Source organism: Vidua chalybeata, chromosome 1 (assembly GCF_026979565.1).
Source record: "Vidua chalybeata isolate OUT-0048 chromosome 1, bVidCha1 merged haplotype, whole genome shotgun sequence".
NCBI lineage: Eukaryota > Metazoa > Chordata > Aves > Passeriformes > Viduidae > Vidua > Vidua chalybeata.
The window spans coordinates 114333227-114358702 of NC_071530.1; the positions used below are offsets into that span (position 1 = coordinate 114333227).

A 25476-nucleotide genomic window follows, 5' to 3' on the forward strand; every position below is an offset into this window, starting at 1 on the left:
ATGAAAAACAAAGCTATACACATCTGCAGTATACTGTGCATTTTTTAATTATTTCACTTCTGCATTCTCCTTTTCAATTCTAGCCTATGGTTGATAGTGCAAAAAAATGCACCGATGTTTACTCCTAAGTATCTGGGCAGCATCTAGAGGAGCTGTGGCTAGTGGCTGTGTCATACTTCCTGACAAGGTTATGCCATCCCTATCACTGGCAGTGTCACCATCAGCTGCCTGTCCGATGGGTCCATGGCCACCAAGCTCCAGCTGCTCCCACCCCTGGTCCCCAGCACCGGACAGGGGGAAAGCTGACCTAGGGATGAGCACCACAGGCACAGCAGGGGCAGCCTTAGCAGCACAGGACTTCACAGGCTGATTGGGATGCAACAGAGCCTCCAGGATGATAGGGAGTCCTGGGAGGCAAGTGCATCCTGGGAATATCCCAGTTTTGAGAGAAGAAACATGGAGACAATTAAACTAAACAGCAAACGTGCAAGGGTACTTCCATCTGATCTGGCAGCATGTGCCAGGCATGCTGTGGGGATATCACCTCACTGTGTGCAGAAGAAGAGGGTTTTCTGCCTGCCTCACCTGAGTCTGCAGGGTACAGAGAAAAAGGAAGGGACAGTAAATTGCTGTAAAGCTAGAGGGGTCCTGGCAGAGGACAGCTCAGCATCCATGCTGCTCAGTGCAAGCATCCAGGCTGCAGCTCATTCCAATACAAGGAGATTTGTTTCCTAGAGATTTGTCACCTCATACATGGTTGAATCCCACAGTGGGCTGAGCAATGGAGCTGAGCAGCTGTACCCAAGGGTGAGGACAGTTAGTAGGGGAGTAGGCTGCATCAGAAATTTCTTTAGACCTCCCTGCCTTCTCCCCATTTAACCTGGACCTAGTCCAACTTAGTCCTGCCATCTCCCTCCACCACTGGTTCACAAACTGGAGGTTTGCACATGTCAGGAAAGGAAGGAAAGTGCTGGGTATGACTGGCTACAGTTGGGGAATTCATAAAGTAGCTAAATTCAGATGGCCATAAAAATTTAGATGACCATAAAATGCTGCTGTAATACGACTCATGGCCATTTGAGAAGGATCACCCAGTCATAGAAGATGCTGGGGAATGCTTTATAGGTCGTAAAGAAACAGATGTAATCATTTTGTTTATGCTCATAAAGTGCCTTGCTTTATGTTATAGGAAGTAAAGCAGTTATTTTTTTGATATCTTAAATACTACAAAGTAAAAATTAAATACAAGGAGTCAGGTTTTGTTTTTTTTTTCTTTGTAGGGTATGCATATTCTGGAAATCAGCCTTTTAATGTCTCTTATGATGAAATATTCCCCAGTGGGATCTGTCCTCACATATAACTCATCTCAGTGACACAGATGAGGATGCTGCACTCATAATTTAAAGTAAATTAAGTCCAGACTTTTGACTGCTGGTAAATTGCCAGAACCATGCTTAGTTGGACAAGTTTTGGTCACTGCTGTGTTCCAGAATGCATTTCAGTTTCCTTTTGCACATTAAACCTTAATGGTCGCATCAAAAATAATTTGATTGGAAAATTAAAAGTTGGCTGTTTTTTCCTTCCTAGAATAAGGAATTAAAACTGAAGGGATTTGTTTGTTTATTGAGAACAAAAAGAATAAGCATTAGCATGTACTGCTAATGCAGTCAGTATTCCTTCTAAAGAAACTTTTTTAATTTAAGTATTCAGGCACATCTAATAAAAAGGCACATAAGAAGTAAAATAGAACAATCTGTTGTTATTTAACATAGCAAATACTGTTGAGATACAAACACAGTTAAGTTTTCTTTGGTAACTAAGCAACAGAAGAAAATACCACTTATCCAAATTGCTGTTTATTCTACTGATTTTTAGCTCTGCAGTAGTGATTTTCATCCTTTGCACCTGAAACACAGAAAGAACAATTGTTTATGGTATGGCTAAATTGTTTAGTATAGTGTTTGATGTAGGGGCAAATAAGGCATCAGAATAAATGTCTAGGACTGCTCCAAATAGCCATTAATGCCTTTTGGTCTTCTCACAAGTTCTTCAGTGGATTATGCAACATAAGCAGGCATCCTCTACAGACTTAGGCAATTTCAATAAAATGGACTACATGAGGCATGAAATCAAAATAATTTCATTTTTCCAAAGAATGCAAATGGAATCTTATTCATGTGCATCATCCTAAGGACTTCTTAGATAAAGCACACAGTAACAGTGTAGTCTTTGACACTTCTAAACTGAAGACTTTTTTTCTAAACCCGTATATATTATCATCAGATGGATAATTTCATTATGGTGAAAATCTGTAGCAAGTGCTCAGAGCCATAGTCAGACTGGACTCACATATGGCTCTGCACTTGCATATGCACATACTTGTTGTGCAAGCTGTCTAAATGAGCAGCAGATAAACATAACTTTTCAAAACCTAGAAAATCTAAATTTGTAGCTAAAGATTTGCAAAAGTTGTAGGACTGGAAGAAAGGAGGCAAAAGCAAATAGCAAACTTTGGGGTAAGAATCCCAGAGGAGCTCAGAAGACTGGAAGACACTGACTGAGCCCAAGTATGTGCAGCAAGAAAAGTCATGTCTCACATGCTTGGGAACAACATGTAATAAGGGTTTGGCTTCTCTTTTCCACTTATAATAAGTTTCATCCATCTGTACAAAAAAGAATGGTGTCTGTGAAGCATAATTGACCAGCTTCTGAAATTTCTTAGAAGCAATGGGCATAAATGACACCCAGATACTATGAAGTAAACTGGGGAAAAACTCAAGCTCTGTTAAATCACTGCCAAAAGCATCTTCAGTTTCAATGATACCAGGGTATTCGCCAAAGGTCTTTTATAATAGAGCAGATGAATTGTAGCCAGGTTGGAAATCCTTAGTACAGGTGCCAGTGGCACATAAACACTCTTCCAGAAAAACTGACTCTGAGGATTTGTCTCCTGTTTGGTAGGTATTTTGGGAGCTTCCTAGCCCGCCTTGTACTGGAGCAAGACCTGGGGAGAAATTGCTAAGAATAAGAGAGAAAGGAGTTAGAATTTTCTTCACACAATAAAAAGGCCCATCCAAACATGGGCTTCTGAAATATCAGCTGGATTTGAGTGTGCTGACTGAAAGCTACACCTTGCTCCTGCAGAAAGGTATTAGGTTGGTCAGCTGCCAACTCCTGAGGAACAAATTCTGTAAGATTATTTTCATTGATCCTAGTTAATCAAGGAGTGGTTGTACAGTACTTTAAACATGGAAAGCACTCCTATAAATATTTGGTATTATCATCTTATTACTACCTCATCTCAATTAAATGCATAAGTGGGCATGCTTTAATCATAAGTGAATTGTTACCAGAATTATTTCAAATGTATATATCTCAGTCTGTGCTGACAATCCTCAAGACTGGTATGTGAAACTGGAACAAAATGAGGCCTCTTGATTTTGGAAATACTGGAGAACCACTGTCTTATCAGAATGAATGTCTCTTTCCCTAGAACCAAAACACATTTTTTTCCCAAATACAAATGGAGGCAATTTTTTATTTCTATTTCTCTTGCATCTTGGCCACCTGCTGTGGACACAAGGAGTAGCATGGTTTTCTGTTTTTTATTTTACTGACTTCCATCATTAATAGAATGGGAAAAGAATGTCACTTGTGGTCTTGTCTCAGATTCACATCCTTAAGGCTTATGCTTTATCTAGGTCTGTATACTGTGCTGTGTGATGCACTGGAATAAATTAAGACAATTAAATGCTGAAAAATTCTCTACTTCCTTCAAGGGTTAAGACATAAAGAGTCAAATAATGATACATATGTTGCCATCTGATTATCAGTGATATAGTGCTTCTCACTCCATTGTATTAATTCTGAATATAAGCTTCTTTAAATCAGCATTGATAATGCAAGCAGTGGTCTGTCTTCATAAAAAGAGAGAGAGAGAGAAAGTGTACATTTAAAATAAAAATATTGTTTCTTCATAGTACATTTCACAGAATCACAGACTGAAAGAATGGTTTGGGTTGGAAGGGATCTTGAAGATCATCCAGTTCCAATTCCCTATCATGGGCAGGGACAACTTCCTCTAGACCAGGTTGCTAAAAGCCTGATCCAGTCTGGCCTTGAATACTTTCAGGGATGGAACATTGGCAACTTCTCTGGGCAACCTCTTCCTATGTCTCAACCACCCTTGCAACGAATTATTTTTTCCTTATAACTAATTTAAACCTACCCTCTTTCAGTTTGAAGCCATAAACTTCAGCCTCCTTCAGGTACTGGAAGGCCACAATAAGATCTCCCTGCATGGAGCCTTCTCTTCCCCAGGCTGAACAACCTCAGCTCTCTCAGTCTGACTTCACAGGAGACTTCATAATCCTCTAACTGCAAAATCTCTAAGAAAATCACTTATGTCTAAGTTCTTCTACACAAAGAGAGCTAAGAAATTGTAGGGTCTTTTTGTGGAGTGGGTGGAGTGGTATCTTTTTATTTGGTTTTACTCCTCCAGTGAAATAAGAAACTAAGATAAACTTGATTTATTAGACAAAGTAGTTACTGTACTAGATGGCAGTATTGTTACCACACTTCCCATTTCTGCTTCTTTTCCCTTTTTTGTCAGGTGCTCTAACTCTCAATTCTTCACTCTTTCATCTCTTTTTATATCAATTAAATGCTCTTTGGGAACATGGATAGGCAGTTTTGTATATTTGTAAAGCACCAGCAGAAGACTGTAGTTGACTGAATGCAATCATAACCAAAATAATAACATTCACATCTGCTCTTTCATCAATTTACCTAAGACACTTTGCAATGCAGAACTCTATACTACTTTTTCTGTATCTTTCTGGAGTAACTGTATATAAGAATCACTACCTGGACTCACATAAAAATGTGAATTTCTACCAAAACAATACCAGAACACCAAAATATAAAAACCCTTTACATCAGGAACTACCTCTGACTGTGTCTGTATGGCATTTGCTGACAATAGGCTTCCAGTGAGGGTGTTTGAAGTGGAATTACATAATGCATATATATATAAAATGGAATGTGTCATTGCTGCAGTGTTAAGCTATATTTGGAAGCCACTACAACAAAGCACTTTCTCCCATTTTTTTCTTCTATATTTCACTATCAGAAAAAATTGTCTTTGATATATGAATCATTTTATGAGACCTTTTTATTTTAATAACTGCTAATTTGCACACCTAACATCAATTGCTGGTGGAATTAATTGTGGATGCAAATCAGAATGTTTAGCTGTCTAATCACCTGATTGTGCCTATAAATCAGTGACAGTAATTATGCGTGTAAATGTTCATTTCAACCTGCAATTAATTTGGCCAAAATTGAAAGGACAGGAAAAAAATACCACCCTAGGCTGAAATTTGGTCCCCAGTGTGTAAAACCAGAAAGTATCTTCCTCCTCTACATCTTGTGTTTAAATTGCAGAGAGCTAAGTAGACAAAGAGCAATGATTCCCCAGTCCCCAATAAGTCACTGCCAGTGTTTCACAATAAAGTGCAGTGGGAGAGGAAATATTTCCATCTGGGTTCATTAATCACAACACATTTGCCATGCACAACCACTCTGCAGAGCAGGTAAAGAACCCTAGGGGTCCTCACCTGCCACAGTATGTCATTTTTGTAATAGGAAAAGTATGTTTTGTACAAATGCTGTAGAATTGAAGTTGCAGATGGCTCCACTGGCAGAGCTAGAGCCTCCTGATACAACTTTCAGCAGCCACAGCTCCTTTAGGAATTTATAGCAAGGCTTAGTGATGTCTTAAAAGAATGATGCTGAAGACACTGTCTGCTCCCACTATGTGCAATATTCCAAGGTGTGCCCCTTGGGAGCACATATTAGGCAGGAGAAACAAACCCCACCCAAACAATAAAATGCAGAAGGAAATACAAGCCTTACCTGTCCCTGTTGTGCTGCAGGACTTTAATGAGAGGTCCAGGAACAATTAAATGGATCGTGACTGAGAACCCGTGGGTCCAATGGACCCCATTAACAGAACAGCAAAAGATGCCTTTCCAGCTCAGTGGCTTTCAGATCTGGGCAGCAGGCCATTCCACTTTACCTAACTCCAAAGACACCAGAGAGCCCCAGTCATCCCATCACACTCTGACCCATCTAGACCTGCTTAGTGTTTTCCATGAGAGAGTTACAGTTGGTGTCTTGTTTACTGTACCTCTGTGGTCTCAGTCTCTGAGCAGTTCATTGCTTCTTCACTCCCACACAGGACTTTGATAAAATTCAAAGCCACCTGGTGTGATTTTAATTTAAATGTGAGTTTAATGTGTTTTCCTTTTATATTGCTGTGATGTGCATTGTCAAGAGAAATGCTGCAGGCTCAGATCTGTCCTCTCAGCTGTTTCTCTGTGCTACTCCCTGGTTTTGTCTGGTGAATATTCCTGAATAAAAACTGCTGCTCTGCAGTAGAGTGTGCATTGGGTACAAGGGTGCATTGGGTCATTCTTCAAGGGGGCAACCAAGTCTTGGGCTCTTTGCCAGTCCGAAGCCAAAAGTCTAGCCAAAAGTCTCCTCATCAGCATAAGACACCTCTAGAGTTACAGCTGAGCAGAGATTAAAGGTTGCATGCAAGCTTTGTAAAAAGAGATTTTGCAATTCACCATGCTCCACTAGTTATGAAAAGGGTTTTAAGAAAGGAACTTGTGGAAAGAAGAAATACAGAAATACTTTATCTTAACTAATTAAAACAATTCATATTGAAAGTGGTTAAAATTTACTAAACTTTTTCTAATTATAAAATAGGATCTCACTTAAAAAATTGCTGTGAAAACATATTAAAAATATAATGAGAAAAAATGTCAGGAGCAGAATATGAAAGATACCTCAAGAAAAAGAGAAACAAAGATCCACATCAGTTAGTAGCCCCCCAGGCTACTACTGTAGGACACAAGGCACCCTGATGCAAGGCAATACCTTAATCTTGAAAATTTTTCATTAAGTGAGACTGGGAATTTTTTTCAGCCAGCCTTAATTAGTTTGGAACTAAAATTGTAGTAACAAAGTGGGAGCTTTTCTGACACAGAATATCTGAGATCAGATCAGAATAACAGAGCTGATCAAAGGCCACCCAGAGTAATCACTGTGCTGTGACCCAGGTGTGCCATGGGAGGCTGCTGCACACTCTGCAAGGGTCACCACAGGCATCACAGCATCTGGGTACTAGCCTTCAGAAGACCTCCCTTGCTTCCTAAAACCACTCATTACTCCTGCACCCACCAAAATCTACTTAATGAGCTGGTTGCCAGGTCTTTTCCTGCTGGTCGCACAGGCCACGAGAGCTGATGGGCTTTGCCTGTTGCCCCTTTATCTGCTGGTTACTACGGGGAGCAGCAGCAGCCTGCTGGGTTCCTGGCTCCTGCTGCTGCGTACTGCTACTGCTGCATGGGAGCTACCGTAGTGAGTCACTTCTGATCTCCAAGGGAACCCACAGCCAGATCTCCACGCCTTCTAAAATAGAAACTCACACCTACATCTTCTCTCCGACTAAAATAATCAAACTATGAGAAAAAAAACATTATACATTTGGCAGTATCTGAAATATTCAATGCATTAGATGGGTGGAAAAGCAGGACAGTAAGCTTAGCCATAGCAGAGCTACAGGCTAAGACCACCTCAGAGTTGCAGCGCAGGTGGTCCTCCAAGTCCTAATACATCGATGCAGAAGAAGATTAGTTCTTTGCAGGTTCTCATTAAAGAGTCAGTTTTGTTCCTCTCATTATTTGCAAAACCTCTGAGGAAAGCCATATAATCAAGATATCACCCACATATTCAAATTAGAAAACTGGGTCCTTGAAAGAAATACTATTTAACAAAAAAGACAATGCTAAGCTTTTTTAATGACCCTATTAAGGCTAGTCTTGTCTTCAGTTTAGTTTACTCTTATCACATCAACTATTATAAATTGAAATACAACAATCTTTTTAAATAAATGTTCATTATTTTGAAGAACATTGAACAAATTATTATTTGCAAGCAGAAGCATAACCTGTAAAATATCATTCTGTGCTTTTGTAACCACTCTCTTTCATTTCCAGGTATTTTCACACGATGTACTTGGGTATCCGGAGCCGACAGAGTGGAGAGAATGACAGGTGGCGGTTTTATTGGAAAATGGTGTATGAGTATGCAGATGTGAGTATGCTGCATTTGCTAGCCACCTTTCTGGAAAGTGCACCACAGCTGGTCCTGCAACTCTGTATTGTTGTACAGACTCGTACACTCCAGGCTCTCCAAGGTAGGGGTTCATTTAATCTATCTATTTTTTATAATTTTTGGAAGATGTAATTTCCACACATACATATTTATCCTTCGTTCAGACTGCTGTGTGCCTTGTAGTCCTGGCATAAGAGCAGATCTTGCCTGCTAGCTGCTATTTAGCTGTTAACCATAACTCTGTCAAGAAAGCTTGTGCTATTAGAGGTTTTTTTAGCCTTTCTTAATGGCTCTGGGTTGTGGGTAGGATTTAAAATGTTTTGCTTTCTGCATGTCCTTGTAATAGAAGAGCTCTCCTGATTATCCACTGGGCCAATGTGAAGATTGCATCAAACTATTACTCTTCTCCCTATGCTTTTTTTCTGTGAATGTTCAAAACCCTGCAAACTGCAGTAATGAGGTTCATATGGCATTATGCAAAACAGGAGACGGCACAGGAGATAACAGCAATTCTGTGAAGAAAATGCCAATGTTTGTGCCCATCAGTTCTTGGCTGTGGTTACCTGAGATAATACAAATCATCTCTCAAGCACTACTCATTCCTTCACACACTGGGTTTCCTTCTAAAGTTGATGCTTTCAGCAAGTGTGGTTACTTCTTTAAAATAGTAAATGCATGCATATGTCCTGCTATATGGCTTTGTCAGTCGGTGATACAGATATTAGAATATCTCATTCACTATTGCTTTTTCCATGCTGCTTTTGGCTACCTGACAGCTGTCCTTTTGTATTGTGCCATTGTTTTGCCTTATGGCTGTGCCTGGACAGAATTTTTTAGCAAGGGAATGAAGTGAATGAGAACTTGGAATCCAGAAGGGGACAAAAATGCCATGAGGCAGTGAGAAGTGAAGGGAGGAGGGGAGAATCAGAGGGACAGAGGGAGGAAGAAAAAGCAGAATTTTGTCATTTGCTTTTAAGGAACAGCTCATGTGCTTACCACTGCAGAAGAAGAAAATGTGACAGCACCTTGCTCCAAGAAAATGTTGGGTCTGGTTAGCTTATTATGGGTGACATGCAGTGAGTCTAATTGGATAAAAAAGGACTGGGCATAAAGTGGGTAACTGTGTGAAGATCTTGATCCTGGGCAGTTTCCTGTGGATAAATCAGAGGCTTTACTTTTACAGAGCTCTGAACTGTCGTGTAATAAAGAGCTGTACTTCTTCCTGTATTTTTGTTTCATTAGATCTGAAACTCTGCCACCTTAATGGGAAAAGAAAACCAAAGTTTCTACTTTAATTATTTGGTGCTCTGTACAAGGAAGTTTATCTGGGCACTTCCTACTGCTATTTCTCAAAATTATGAGGCCCCACACCAACAAATTCAAACTATTATCATTGCGGAGAAGGTATTATCACTTCAAGATTTGTCTCACCAGAAAAAACGAGTCCAGAGAAAGACTTAGGAGAAGAACACAGATAGAATACTGTATGGTCAGCTGTAATCCAGCTATCTTCATAAAATATTAATACAGAATGCCTCTCATCCTCATTTTCTCGCAATAACAGATCTGTCTCTGAGAAATGAGCCTGGTGAGTAGACACTAAGCCTGTGATACACTCTGCAAGTGGTTGTTACTTAGAGAAGACCTGAAATACCTCAATTTAAAAGGCAAAAATCATTCCTGCACCCTCCAATCAGCTCTGTGAAACCTATATATCAGAAACCAGAAAGTAATAAAACTATAATTATGGATTTCAGCTGAGAAGGTTGAAGGTATTTACTTATGCTCTCTTCCCCCATTTTTTCCAACTTCCACAGAGAAAAGGATCCATTTAAAAAAACTAACAAAATTAAACAAGGTGCTAAAATTTTCTTAAACAGTAGTACCATTATGCTCTCATGATAAAAGCTAATATGTTTTAGCATCTTTACAGCTGTGAAAATCCTTCTCTGTTTTCTCTCCTTTCTTAAAGAAATGATAAGGCTAATGCATTACACCGTAGGATGGTGGATTAGCTGTGAGGCTGCATAAGAAGAGCATCATTTTTCTCAGTGGTATCATGCTACAAATGGGTGTTTTAAAAGGCCCAGCCATAAGGTATTTGCTTCAGCTAGCTGTCCACTCACTGAGCCTGTTAGAGAGATTTCCAACCCGGATCAATAAACATGGTGTTTGATTGATTTTCTTTGTTTAGGGAAAGCTACTGGGTTTTTTTTTATTGTTGTTCTGTTAGTTCTCTGTGCCACAGGACAAAGTTATTATGAGACTTGTTAAGTGACATCGCTGGTCCATGTTCTTAAAAGTTTATGACTTTGACAAGCCACAAATTTGGCGTGGGAAACAAATGGCCTGTAACCAGAGTATTTCTAATATTAATCCATTAATTACTGCAAGAAAAACTTTTAAGTATTTTTATTTATCAAATTCTTTATTTTCAATTCCAAATGCAACAAAATAGCATTATTCCCAACAGGAAAATGCTATCAGTGTTACTGAAGATTACAAGTTTTATAATGGGTATTGGCTTGGTTCACACTATTTCTTATTTCAGTAACTAAGCCATGCTAATCAAGGTAAGAAATATGTGCAGACCTGTACATGGATCTTGTTGGGAATCATGAAATATTGTGCAATAGCTGCAAAACCTTCCCTCTCAATCTCCCATGCACTGCAATAAGGACCACTTCAAAAGCCCTGAGGATACACCGCAGGGATCCTTTAGCACTTGCCTGGGCTCCCCAAGCATGAATTTTAAAACTTCAGTGTAAGCTTCTAGAAAGGATTGTGTACCCCTGTATCATGACCCTGCAGCAGAGCAAGGCTTGTGTGGGAAGCCTTATGGAGTGTCATCTCCAGACCTGTCATCGACAGACCTTATGGAGTGTCATCTCTCTTCTGCATCCTCATCCAGAGATATCCGAGTAATAGTAAAACAATAGCTAAATTATCATCTAAAAACCTGATTCTTCTTTAAGATTTCATCAAAACTGGCACATTTATAGGCAATGTTCATTCTTATTCTGCCTACAACCAGCAGCCAAGGTCTCACCTGAGTGGAAGGAGTGAAATTGCTTGTGTGGGAAGCTGATGATTTCTAGGTGCAAATTTCTCAAGAAGACAAACAACTTCAGTTTGACAGTGGACTAAACTGGAGCTGTGCTAATACCCCTATTACCTCCACCACTGCGGTGATTCCTTTGAGCTTGAAGAAATATCTTCTCTCTAGAAAGCTGACTGATGCACCTTGAAATAGGTAATTCCTTCTTCTTTTCCTCACAGGAGTCTGTTCCTCCTGCCTTTGCTCTGAGCACAGCCAAGCTTCCTGGGACGGGGGATATAAACAGTGGATAATACCAGCCCTGGGGCAGCAAGGGAGGACAGGGCATCAGGGTAGGTAAGGAAGGTCAAGGCTGTCCCTTTTTGTGGCACCTCATCTTGGAGTCCTGCCCACAGACTAGCAGCCATCCCTTGGCACTCTGTTACTTACTTCAGTTTTCCCACTATGCCATTTAATTTTAGAAAGTTTTCTTATCTTAAAATGAGTAAACTCCCAGCAAGCAAAACATCCTGCTGACCATCTGATTGGAAACAGACTCCCATCAGTTATCATACAGATACTACTTTCCTATTCAAGGTATGGTGTTCTAACCACACCTAGAAGAGCAGATAGACAAGATTACTCCCTGGATTTACCACAGATTTCATTATTTATACTGTATTAATTAACACATTCCTTAAATTATAGATTAGCTTCTCATTCCTGTTTACTGCATTGACAATTTTTTCTTCATCAGCCCTGGGAGGTTTGTTCTAGCTTCTCCATACAGTGCTATTAATCAAAGTCTCTATCAAAGTTTAATCAAAGTCTAATCAAAGTTTATGTCATATAAAGCTGCATTTCTTAATGGGGACTGACAGTAGTGCCAGAAGCAAAATGAAAAGTTCAGACCAGTTTATAAATTCATCACGTTTCATTGAAGTCACCACACACCACAGAGCTACTGGATTCTGCTGAAAATGCATTTCCAGGAAATCTCCCTGGCCAAACATTTTCCCATTTTCTACCAACTCTTATGGAATCCCTACACTGTTCATATGCTGACACTGCAGCCAAACAAACGTTTACAGTGCCACCAAGCACCATTCTCCAGTCCTTCTACTCCAAACAAATTGCTGCTGCTGCCTGAGATGAAGAAGAAGCTCAGAGACTTGATAGCACTTTATGACATGGCTGATAGGTCCTAACTTTATCTGGCAGAAGCAAATTATGTTTTTCACTAGTTATTTTAAAAAAATCCTCTGGCAAAGCTCAATGTTGTGCATCAGGAATTCAGACTTTTCATATCAGCACAGTAAACTGAAAATCATTTAGGTCTACAACTTTTTTGTGAACAACACTATGCTTTTGCAGAGCTTTCTTTTTTGTTACCTTCACAGCAGTTTTGGATTGCTCTGTAAAATGCTGCCTACATTTGCAGTGCCCTATAAATAAATAAATAAATAAAATACATAATTCTGATGCAATATTTTATACAATTCAATGTATATTTGTATGGAAATCAGGTGCAGCACTTGAGTTCTGGGCAAGTTGCCATTACTTTTCTCTGTGTTGTGAAGGTTCTGCACCACTGCAGTCCAGCACCCAAACTTTCCACAGAAAAACTAAAACAGAGCAACCTATAGTTACAAATTCTGCTTGATACTTGGCAAAACAGATTTCCAGTGAAAAGGATCAACAACTATGATATATTATGGAGTAAATGTGTTTTCTGGAAATGACTCTTAAACTGATCCGCAGGTCTTTTTGCAAATTTTAAAAATGTTATCTTGTGCTCATTAGGATAGAGGCATCATATTAGCATACCCTTGTTTCTGATAGCCCAGGAGAGGACTTCCTGAAGGCAATCATGTCATATAATCCATTTTATAACCTGATTACAATCTAAAAACTAGTTATACCCTTAGTATCTAATATACCAGTTGAAAGTTTAATTCTCTGATTGATATAGACCTGCTGATGCCTGTCCTGACTTTTTAATTTTATCAGCAGTCTGCGACTATTAATTCTAGTGCCATCCCTGTTTTTATACTTGTTCCCTAAGGAAATGGGGTTCGTACAATTATATAGCCAATTCTGTCCTTCAGTCCTGCTTTTAAGAACTTCTGATACATTGCAGTATTTAAATAAGTATGAGAGAACAACCAACATCTCAAAGATAATTATGTTTTCTTAAATGTTGTAAAAAAAAAAGCAGTCGATGCAAATAAAAAATAAATAAAAATAAGTATAATTTTTAGGAAATATTTTAAAAAATAGAGAGCCTCCACTACAGGGAAAAGCAGTCAGACTTCAGCCAATATTTTTTATTGCCTTCCAGCCACCAGTCATCCCAAATATGCATCCTTCCAGAGAAGGAATTGCACTGCTTTCCCCTGTCCAGTGGGACTGTTGTGAGTGACAAATGGGATTGGGGAATCAGAGATACTTTGATGGAAAAGTGGAATCATTCCTCCTGCTGTGCATTCTTTTGTCTCATGAGAGGTTCTGAAATTTCTTCATAGACTTTTTCTTCCTCAGTCCCAGTCTGAATTAATCTTTGGTGTATACAGATGACCAAGGCTGCACAGAAAACTCCACATGACATTTATCCAGAGCTCCCATATTTCTCATGGCAATATCTCACTAGGTATGATCTAGGGTTGTAATTCCCTGTTCACTCAGGTATTGGACTAGTTAATTCTAGTTATTTCATGATTCTTTAAAACACACAGGCTCTTCTAGTGTCATGTCACTCTGATGAGGCTTCAATTACATTAAAAAATGTATTAGCAACTAAATGCATGTAATGAAATTTCATCTCTTTTCTACTTTTCCAGCCTGCAAAGGTGCTCCTGATTTTTTCATGTATCACTCTCCTTTCCTACATTGACAATATCTCCCAAACACTTACTAGTACATTATGTTTTAAACAAAGGTCATTAAGAGAAATGTTCAGACAAGATTGGTTCCAAGTGTAATCAGTATTGAAAAAGTAAGAGTAACTCTACTCCACCTCAAGGGGTTTTTTCCTAGCATTTCAACATAATCTGCAATATCTTTCTTTAATTAGTTCCTTTACCTGCCTTATTTTCTCCTCCACTATTCCCTAACCTCTCAAGCATCACCAACACTTTCCCATTAGCATTGCAGTCACCATTCTGCCATTTGATAGATTAGATTTGCTACATTTTACTTGTTGAGAAAGTTGTTATAAAAGAAAGATATTGAGCTATTCTAGACTCTAGCTCTCTCATGATTTACTTCATTTTTAATGTATCCATTCTGTTTCATACACTTCCATGTTTAGAGGCCAGGTTGGACAGGGCTGTGAGGAATCCGATGTTCCTGAAACATGGCCCTGCCCATGGCAGAGGTTTGGAACTAGATGACCTCTAAGGTCCCTTCCTACCCAAGCCATCCTATGGCTCTTGGTTTAGCTTTGTTTTCAGTTACTTCCTGCGTTAAAAGCCGCTCTAAAGCTTTGTGTTGTATTGAAGCCTGCATTGTAGCCCTGCTTCAGCCAGGTACTTGTGAAATGCCTCCTTTTCAGTCATGTGGAACCACTTCTGAGTGGGGATAGTTAAGATGCTCCTCACCAACAGCAGGATTTCATACATTGGCTCATTTTGAATCCTGAGACAGACAGGTTTTGGTTGCATTGGCTGAAAACAAGGAACTTCCAGTTTTGCTTCCATCTACAGTAGTACGAATTTCCTTTCTGTTATTTTCTATCAGCTGGCTCTGTCTTTGCGCTCTTATTTCAAGAGCCCTTATGGAAAATTGTCTTATAAAGCGCAACCTTTATTGCTCATCATTCTTTTTTCCATTTCCATCAAAGAACCATTTCTGAGGTAGACTTTGAGGCTTTTTTTTTCAGAAAGTTTTTGTGTTTCAGAGTTCAAAAGCTCCAGAAATCCTTCTGTGCTTTGCCTCAAAGAAAATCCGTCTCCCCCACAGAGAAGTGGGCAACAGAACAATTAACTTCTGCTGCCTTCACTCATTTCTCTAAAATTCTGTTAGACTTACTAACAGATCTATTTTTGTTTATCCCTCCATTGTATATAAATTAAACCAACATTTATGTGATTCAATGCTATTTTGCTACAATTAGATGTCCTGTAACAACCGCTATACTTTCCATAACTAAGTTTAGAAAGAATCCTCTCTGCTTTCTCTCAGAAAAGCTGTCAGTTGTCACACTCTGGAATATCTGGGCTGCCTTCAGCAACACTTGTTCTCCAACCTATATCTGACAAATCAGAGGCTGCCATAACAAGACAATTCTGTGCAGAATTTCTCCCTGTAATAATGGTTTGAACAGCTCAATCCATATCCAAATTTAACTCTGGAATTCTACAGCAGACTCTAACAACTACCCACCATCTTTCCCCAAAGTGATTTTGTATGCAAACAGAATCTGTTTTATCAGGGAACCCTTTCTGAAACATCCTGCTGTCATTCCATTCACACACACTGCTTTTGCCATTATTTCCATCTTTTCTGAATACCAGCTCTCTTTCAGCACCCATGTTGAGGGAATGATGATGAGGCCATGGGTATTTCTGTAACCCTATAGTTCTTTTTGTAACCCTATAATGCTTTATGTCCTGTGTTTATTTCCTGTGTTTCCTGTCCATTCATCTATCTAAAAGTATGATGCATCAATACAACTTGTAAAAGCAAGAGGCAATGTACACAGGCATTGTCTTCTTAATAAACCCATTTTACAGGACCTCAACCTCTGAAAGTCAATCAGAGATGATTAGTGAACATTTTTATTTTTTCTGTTTAACTGCAGTAAAATAACTCTAATTCCTCTAGCAGCCTTAGTAATGAGGGGAAATGCATCAAACATTTTTTTCATAAATAATATGTCCCAGTGACTCTGGTTTTTACTGAGTTTATGCTGATATCTTTATCCTTGTTTATTATGTATTAACTGGTCATTAAAAAGACCAGAGGTCTCACATATAAATGTGAGTTTGCATTATGATGCAAAAAAATATCATTTTTGAAGCTTGGCCACTCGTTGAACTTTTTTTTTCCACTCATTACATCATAGGAAAATGAATAAACTATTGAGGTCATTCCGAGTGAATAGCAATAACACTTCATAACATACCAGCATAACATCTTCCTATGTAATTTTAATAGGAAAAAAGTAATTAAAAACAGTATTAAGAAGATTTAGTACACATTTTACTGCTACACTTTTTGTCCTCATTCTTCTCACATTAGCTATCCTAGCTACATTTGCAGATAGAGGTGTCTCTAGCTAAGCTTCAAAAACCTGTTGAAAGGTCTCGATAAATCAGATGGTTAACAAAGATAGTAGGTAGGTGCCTCCTTCACTAAATTTTGAAAAATCATGACATATATTTGGATATTCAAACACAACTTTAGGTACATATTTTGTCATACCTTAGAGGTATTATGCCAGTCTGAAAGAAAAGAATTTTACGTGGTTTTATAAACTTATGTTTGCATAGGAATATAATTTAAAGAATGAGTTCTCAAGGCTTTTTGATGCAATGTGTTCAAGTACCAAGCTGATAATCTCACCTCTGGGTGATATTTCCAGCTCACACCAATTGAGTGTCTTGTTATAGAATGAGAGAATAAATAGGTCAAAGGGTCCTCAGTCAATCATCTGGTCCAAACCCTTCTGGATGCACAGCCATATTAAAAAATCAATCAGGTTCCTCAGGGACATGTCTGTATGAGTTTTGTGCATTTCTGTGGTTGCTGAGCCCACAGCCTCTCTGAGTGAACCGTACCAGTGCTCACCACCCTGGCAAAAATCTCTTTTCTTACAGTAAATCAGATTTTCCCTTGCTGCGATTGTTACTCATTGTGTGCCTCTAAGTTTAAGTGTTTTGTATAATTCTCCTTTTAGGCAGGAGAAAATGGCAATTAGATCTCTCCTCTTGGTTCACAGTCCTCTCTACCAGTCCTCCCTCAGGCTACACAAACCCAGCTCAGGCACCATATCCCCTAACATTGTGGCTATGAGTGAACAAGAGAAGGCTTACAGATGTTATATACCTGGACTTCTGCAAAGCCTTTGACATGATTCCCCACAACATCCCTCTCTCTAAATTGAAAAAAGACGGAGTTGATGAGTAGACTGCTAGATGGACAAGGGAGTGGTTGGATGATCACATCGAGAGGGAAGTGGCCAGTGTCTCAGAATCCTGATGGACATCAGTGGCGAGTGGTGCTCCTCAGGGGTCCATATTAGAGCCAGTGTTATTTAATATCTTCACTGACGAAGGGATTGAGTGCACCCTCAGCAAATTTGCCGATGACACCAAGCTGAGTGGTGCACTTGACACACCTGAAGGGCAGGATGTCATCCTGAGGGACCTGGACAAGCTTGTGAAGTGGCGCCATGAGAAGCTCATGAGGTTTAATAAGACCAGGTGCTGGTGCTGCACCTGGGTCAGGTGGGGTGATACTGGGGTGTTGATATCCCCAGTATCAATGTGGGCTAGGGGATGAACAGATCCAGAGCAACCCTGATAAGAAGGATTTGGGGGTGCTGGTAGGTGTGAGGCTGGACATGATCTGGCTATGTGCACTCACTGCCCAGAAAATCAACCATGTCCCATGCTGGGTTAAAAGTAGCATGGCCAGCAGGATAAGGGAGAGAATTCTGCCCCTCTGCTCTGCTCTGCTCTGCTCTGCTCTGCTCTGCTCTGGTGAGATCCCACCTGGAGTGCTGTATCAGCTCTGGGGGCCACATCACAGGAAAGACATGGACCTGTTGGAGTGAGTCCAAAGGAGGCCATCAAGTTGATCAGAGAGACAGAGAACAACTCCTACAAGGAAAGTATAAGAGAATTAGGATTGTTCAGCATGGAAATAGGGTGACCTAGTTGTGGCCTTTCAGTACCCAAAAGAGGCCTACAAGGCAGATGGAGACAGACCATTTACAAGAGTAAGGACTAACATTCTATGATCCTCTTATTTCAGTGACCCTTCACTGGCCTTGCTCCATTTTGTGAAAGTATTTCCAGTACTGGTGGCCCAAAGTGATATGAATTTGCCTTTGTAAGTCTTTTTGTCACTCCTCTCAGTCTTCTGAGATCCCTCTGCAGGGCAGCCCTGCTCTCCTGCGGATCAGCTGCTCCCTTCTGATGGATCCAGGCTTTAAGGGCGTTATGACCCTGGAGGTATTGTGAAAATAAATTCTTTACTGCTGTAGAGAATGGCAAAAAACCCAACAAAAATTATTTTCACATTATCTACAGGTTTTTAAATCTAATAGTGCCTTCACAAAGCTCTAATGTGTACACAGTGGTAAAGACAGCCTGAGACACAAAGTAGTGCATTTAGTTTCTGCAAGCTTGATATGTTGCCTACACACTGAATTTTATTTGTTGGGGAATGTCAGAAAGTTGGTGGCATATCCTTCTGCTCCCTTTTTGTTGTGCTATAAGTGAACTTACCAAGGAAAAAAATTCCAATTTCATTTTTGGGTTCCTGTGGTTTTTTTGACTGGTAAGTTTGCTCAGGGATGGGAAAAAAAGTGATGCATGCTTGGCACAGAAAAAGCTTTCCTGTGTCTATTATAGCAGTGAGAAATTTTAGTCGTGATTGTGTCTTACCCAAAGACTGCACAATACCTCAAAGATAAGAATTAATGTGAATTCTTCATCATGCAGTGACCTTTAAATCTTCAGTCACAGAGCCAAAGTGCATGTCCAGCTTCACGCCAAAACCACACATCTGAAATTGTCTGTCATTTTCATTGCTAGTGCATGTTAGTGCATGTTAGTTTGTTATTTTGCAGAATTTTTTTTTGCCAAAATTAACCAGAAAAGTAATCTTTTCTGATGAGAGTGATTTTAGCTACAAGTTGCATGTCAAAGTGGGAATGCAGGTTTTAAACTGTGCCTTGTATGACATCCAAGTTTAGTGGTATACAGAATATACTGCAAATGATGAAATTTGTATGGGATTTCATATCTGTAATTAGTTTTATACATATTAGTGTTTTTCAGTTGTGTGTTAGATGAGCATCAGGCTGCAAATATAAAAACCCTATTGCATTTTTGCTTATGCACAGAGTTTTGCCAGTATCAGTGAATAACCAGTGTTACAGTGAGACTCAAACAAAAGGTCCAGTCAGGCACAGGAGGTTCACCTCTGTGGGCACCTTCTCACTGAACTCAGTGGAACTCTTTTAATGAATAAAATCTATTTGCTGGGCTGGGATTTATAGGAGCATTGTTTTACAAAAAGGTATTAAGTAGCTGTCTTTTATGTTGAGCATGACATTCTACCTAACCTAACGGGGATAAAAACCTATTAAGTGTATTTTATTAGTTTTTGGTTTCCTAACTAAATTATAATGAAAATTAATTTAAAATATTTTTCTATTTCCAGTGGGTGTTATTTCTCACAGTATGTCAGTTAATAAAGTGGTAAACTGTGTTGTGTTCTCTGTATATAATGAATACAGTTTAAAAACAACTCATTAACAGCTTTTGTGTTACTGCTGAAGAGAGAATTTCTAGTTTTAGTTTTGAGTGGGGCTTTTAGCATATCATTTGTGCATGGGTGGCCAGTGTGCTCTTGGGAGTTAAATAGCTTGGGCAGGAAGAATCTCGTGGTATGAGGTTACTCAATTACTATTGATCCCAGGCCCTTATAGCTAATAGACACTGCTTCTGCATGTTCTTCCCCACCCTCTGGACATGTCAAGATGCAGAGGAATTCTTCCATACTCACATAATTGAGTCAAAAGCGTGAATTGAATCCTCCCTCAGTGTGACTTTTCCTGGCAGAGCCACAAGTAGTGCTCCCTATCATCCTCCAGCAGCCCTCCAGGATTGTCACGGAGTTTTGTAGGAGCTCTGACAGCTGCAACATCCCTGGAGCTCCTAACCAGTGAAACCAGGAAGACCCAGGAGCCCCGTGGCAGGGTCAAAGAGCAGCCGGGGGACTGACTGGGAGTAACCTGCAGGTGCTGGGCCCTGGGACCATGGGGATTTCAGGGCTCACGTGTAGCAGACAGCAGCAGCAGCAAACCCCATCTGCCAGCTGCTGTATTGCTCTGAGCATGGCTGCTGCCGTGTCCCCGGCAGTGGGGACAACAGAGTGACTCACTAAAAACCTCCCAAGTCGCTGCAGTTTTCAGTCTGCAAAATGAAATAAACTAACCCACATCTCATGCTTTATGCTGTACTAAAATCTGCAGTAGCTCAGGGGCTGCTTCGTGAGCTGTGCTGTCGTCCCCATCACAGGGGCAGTGAATGATGGGGCGTACCCCTCCTTCAGCCATCTGCTGCCACCCAGGTGTCAAAGCCCTCTGAAAGCTTATGCAACTTGAGGCTGTTTTCAGCTTTTAATGAGTGCCCTTGGTGCTCTCACAGTCTCCTTCCTGCTCTCTGTATAAATGTATTGAGTGATTCATCATCACCAGAAAGGTGGATGAATAGATAGATAGATAGATAGATAGATAGATAGATAGATAGATAGATAGAAAGAAAAGAGCTGTTCAAGCATCATCTAGGTAACTGGATCTTTGCCAGTCCTCCCGTGCCATAGAAAGGCATTCAGAGCTTATTTTAAGCTCCTAGGTTAGTCACTCTTGGTAATGAAGCTAAATAAGTAAGATGCCCCAAAGCCATAAAAAAATGAGCTCTGGTGATCTTCTTGATCCTGACCCTAAGTGACATGGCAGCATTTACTCTCTGTATATTCATAGCAGCTTGTCATCTTTAAATATAGCTCAAAGTGTAACTGTTTTTCTCAGTAACTGGGCTCTCTGCTGGTTTTGCTCAGCAGAAGGCAGAAAATGTGCAACTTGAGTCCAAGGCAACAGTAAACTGAAAATGGCTCCCCATGCCTTTTCTTCAGACCCACTGTAGTCCCAGCAGGTCTCTCTCACGCCATGAGACCAGGACTCTCATCTAGACATTTTCAATGATGTATTTTCACCTGCAAACACAGTAGACACTAAAATAATTTGCAGTAAAAAGAAATTCTGCTAGGGGATGAATATTTTTTTTTCTTTTTTCTTGGCATTTCCTTTTAAAAGCGTGATTTTACTTTCCACCCCTATGGAGTCAGTTTTGTTATAAAGAGCACAGAAATGCCTGAAAGTATCTTGAATGGTGATTCAGTAGAAAAGAAATGGGGTTACAATCATTTGCTTGAAAAGAAATCCAAAGGTGTTCTCTGTCTTTGAGGGGTTTTCTTTCACTCCCTTGATGATGACTGTAGCAGCAAAATCGGGAAAACAAGCTGGGAAATTTGCATGATGTAGTCATACACCTGGCTGACTCATTTCCACACCTGCTCTGGGGTGGTTCACTTTCAGCCACTTCAATGCCATTCCTTGAGAGGCAGAGCCATGCAAACAAGGGCAGAAACAGGCCTTTGGCTTCCCAGCAACAGCACATCCTGTGGCAGCAGCCTTTGGAGCCAGATGGGTTTTCTGAGCAGAGCATAATGCATTGCAATTGAATTGATATTTTAAGCTAACACATGTTTAGATCAGAGAGGCTCACAACACAGTCACTTACAATACACGGCTGATTGCTTCATGACAGAAGCAGCTAAATGCTGTAATGGGGAAGGTGGTATCAGCATTTCACTTCTAAATTTTGATTCTCAATTACTTAAAGCAGCTATAAGAATTCACTTTTAGCTGGGGCTTGAACAAGGCCATGGGCCAAGACCTGGATCAATCTAAAAATCAGTAGGACTTTATTTCTTTATGAAAGGCTTCCTAGTATGAAAGAGTTTAAATATAAGAGGGCAGCAAAATATGCTACCCCAAAGGCAAGATCCTGTGTTTGTTTCTGAAACTGAGATACAACTGAGACAATGAGAATGAACAGACCTTTGAAAAAAAAGCTCTTCTGAAAAGACCAGCTGGATAAAATGTACAGATCTGCAAATGATCTCTAGGAAAGCACATTAGCTATACTTCATCTAACATGAAAGCTGAAGGACCACTAAGTTGAACAGTGGCAAAGTGTGTTGAGGAAGTGTTATCTTTAAAACTTTTGCCTGTATAAGGTATCCCTTTGTTGTCAGGTATCAGTGAGGCCAAGCACAACCAGTAAAGGTAACAAAGGATTGAAGACCATGATTATTATTATTATTGTTGTTATTATGAGTACTATTATTATTATTCAGCATTCTAACAGCAAATGCTTACAATCCAGACATTGTGTCTTTCAGAGTTCTGTTTTCTGAGATAGAAAAAGCATTTTTCTTCATGGCAGGCTATTCCTGAACCGTTTATTGTAGAATTTTTTATACCATTCAGTGAAGTGTCTTGCTCTAGTTGTTATCAGCAAATGAAGTAGCAAGTCCATCACAACTCACTTCTGTTATGTTTGTTTCTTTGTCACTACACTTGGGGAACTCTTATGCATTGAGGGCTTTTTTTTTCTCCTACTCGAGATCTCATCAATTGCAGCCATCAAGACCAAGTCTTTCAGATTATATATTCAGAAGCATTTAAACTGTCTCTGCAGAACAAATTAGGAAGAACAGACACTTTAAAAATATCTTCTGCTTTGACAGTATCTGTACATACTGTGAATCAATTTCCAGATTTGATTCTAAGTAGAGCATTCTTTAAGCAGTCTTGAAACAGAGGAGATAGAGAGCTGCATACACAAAAGCTAAAAGCAAGATTGAAAGGTATTATAGAAGATGGTTACACAAATATGGGAACATGAGTAATTTGTAGAACAAAGTCTTCAGCTAAGAAAGGATTCCAGTTAGAGACTTTCACACATTTTTCTACATATGAGCTGTACCTGCTATTAAGTAAAATAGTCCTGCTGGGAAGGCTATAGAAAGATGTTTCTCAGATATCAAATTTCTGGTTTCAAGAACTGTATATTAAAATTTGCCAAGTCTGTAAAGAGAGAAGATAAGATATGAAATCTTCGTAAAGCTGGAATGTAATGAAAAGAACACCAGGCTTTTAGATCACAACTTTGGGGTGATATTTTGGTTTCTTCCTATAACACACCAATCACCTGTTACGTTGAAAAAAGCTTTAAAAATTGCATGTCTAAAGTTAGGAAAAGGGATCCATAGTTAAGCACATAAATATGTAATCTGCTTTCTAAATGGATAAGTATGTGTAACTTAAAGAAAAATTTGCAGTTATGTGTTTGTAAATACATTAAGGCTACAGAGGAATTTTCTAAATACTTGTTGATCCAAATGACATCTTAACCCACTAAAAAACTGAAAACATATATCATTGAAAACCATGAAAATATTTGAGTCTTTTAATGATATCCTATGAAATCGTTAATATCTTGTAGTCTTGTAAATGTAATAATCCAGTCATAAAATATTTTACAACTTAAAGGGCTTTCATGGCTCCCTTAATAAGGACTATAAAATCATTACCTAATTTTGAATATTTATTTCTTTAAATAAATAGGTTTGTCTGGAGTACAATTAAGTTTTCTTTAAATTTTTGCTCTTTTATTGATGTATCTTGTACCTATCAGTCTATGAACTTACTTATGAGTCTACATTTTTGTTGTCTGATAAGAGGACTGAAAAGAACAATTTTTTCCTCTAAGGATAGTATTAATTAGTTAACTAATGTTTAGTTTTTGTTTGCTTCCCCCATAAGGACACAAAAACACACATACTATTTCATTAGCACCTCACCAATGAGTGCTAAAATGTTTATTAGTTCTTGACAGTGACTATTTGATGCTGGTTCCAGTTAAGCATTACTGCCTAAATATTCATTCCCTGGCTTATTAATCCATGGTGACAAGTCCTATTTCCTTCTTCTTGTCCTCCCCTCTATTCCCCCACCCAAGCACACTTTTTCCTCACTGTTGTTTGCAAAAGACAATGACAATGTTTTAATGACAATGTCATAAGCTTTGAAGAAAAGGGAGGTAATGCTTTCAACCAGTATTTCTGTTGTCAAAACCAGATGCTTTAGCTCCTGAGTGTCTTTGAATACAATAATTTCAGTATGTTCAGCCCTCTAAAGCCATTACCAAGGCTGTAATGGTACAACTCACATGGTGTTTTTATTATGGCCTCTCCCAATAGTTAATATCAGGTGTCAGATGATGAGGAATATATTTGGATCACAAAACTCACTCTCCTGCTAGGAAACACTAAGATACTATACTATCCAAAAACAACACTAAGAAATTATACTATGCAAACAATACTATGCTACAAAATGCAAAACAATAATCAACAAAAATTAGCATTGTGTCATTAACTATGTCCAAAGTGAGGCAAGAATAGACAAACTGTGCAGAGTAGCTCTTGTATTTATGGGTGGAGGGACTTAGGACTGAGATTTGAGATTTCTGTGCAAGCTGGCACTGAATTTGCATTTTTCCCTAGCAGGGGCATGAGAAATGTGCCCTCTTCTCCTCACCCAGGAATGAGAATTCATGCTGCATGTAAGTATCCTAAAAGCTACATATGTTTGGCAGGAGTCTGCATCTCTGCTAACATTTACTTTAAACAACTGCAAGAAAAAAGAAGTTTAAAAGAAAAAAGCAGTAGCTACGTGCATGATCATAAATTGCTCTAGCCTGTTTTTTTCCATGTCCCAGTAAGCTTTAGGGTTTCACCAGAGAATGCAAATTGAAACTGACTGCAACAGTTGGTTCTAGATTTTGTTGTCAGGGAGCAGTGTTCATTTTCCTCAGTGCCTGATTTCTGTTGCCTTTCTGCTTAAGAGAAAAAGAACAAAAGGAGATAAGGAGGCAGATTGGGAGAGCGTGGCTTAGCAATTAAAATACGCTAAAATTATACCTTCTTCCTGCTATGAAGTGCCATAACCCCAGGATACGAAAAACTAGATTTAAAATAGCAGAAATGTGCTGTTATGAGCAGGGAAGAAAGAGGCAACAGATAAAGGTACTGGCCAGCAGAGTGCAAGCATGCAACTGAGCTGCCAAACCTGAATTTGCATTTTAATTCTCCCCCTACACAAGCTTTGCTCAAAGCCATTGTAAAGCACAGTGGATCTGAGTCCTTCTGCAACGCTGCTGAAGAAAAGCACAAGGCCCATATCTTTTCTTCCAGCCAAGATTCCATCTTGGAACTGTCCCAAAACCTGCACCCTGGGCAGTACCCAGGCCTCACAGCAGCCTTGCAGAAGCATGGTCTTGACCCTTGCTTAGCATTGCCCACGGGGATCCCACCCACACCTCCCGCCCTGGTGTCACTCCTGTTTTAAGACCTGCAGGAATGGCGGGCAGCCTGGTGCACCCCGTGTG

At 39.5% G+C, this 25476-nt stretch overlaps 1 protein-coding gene across 1 annotated transcript in view; it reads left to right on the plus strand.

The window, feature by feature from the left end:
- The window catches only part of XKR4 (XK related 4), a 210778-nt gene that overhangs the window by 128563 nt on the left and 56739 nt on the right, over positions 1–25476 (plus strand). Inside the window, exon 2 of the mRNA XM_053955953.1 lies at positions 8067–8266. Within this exon, the coding sequence (XP_053811928.1) occupies positions 8067–8266 (200 nt within the window). The remainder of the gene's footprint in view (positions 1–8066; positions 8267–25476) is intronic.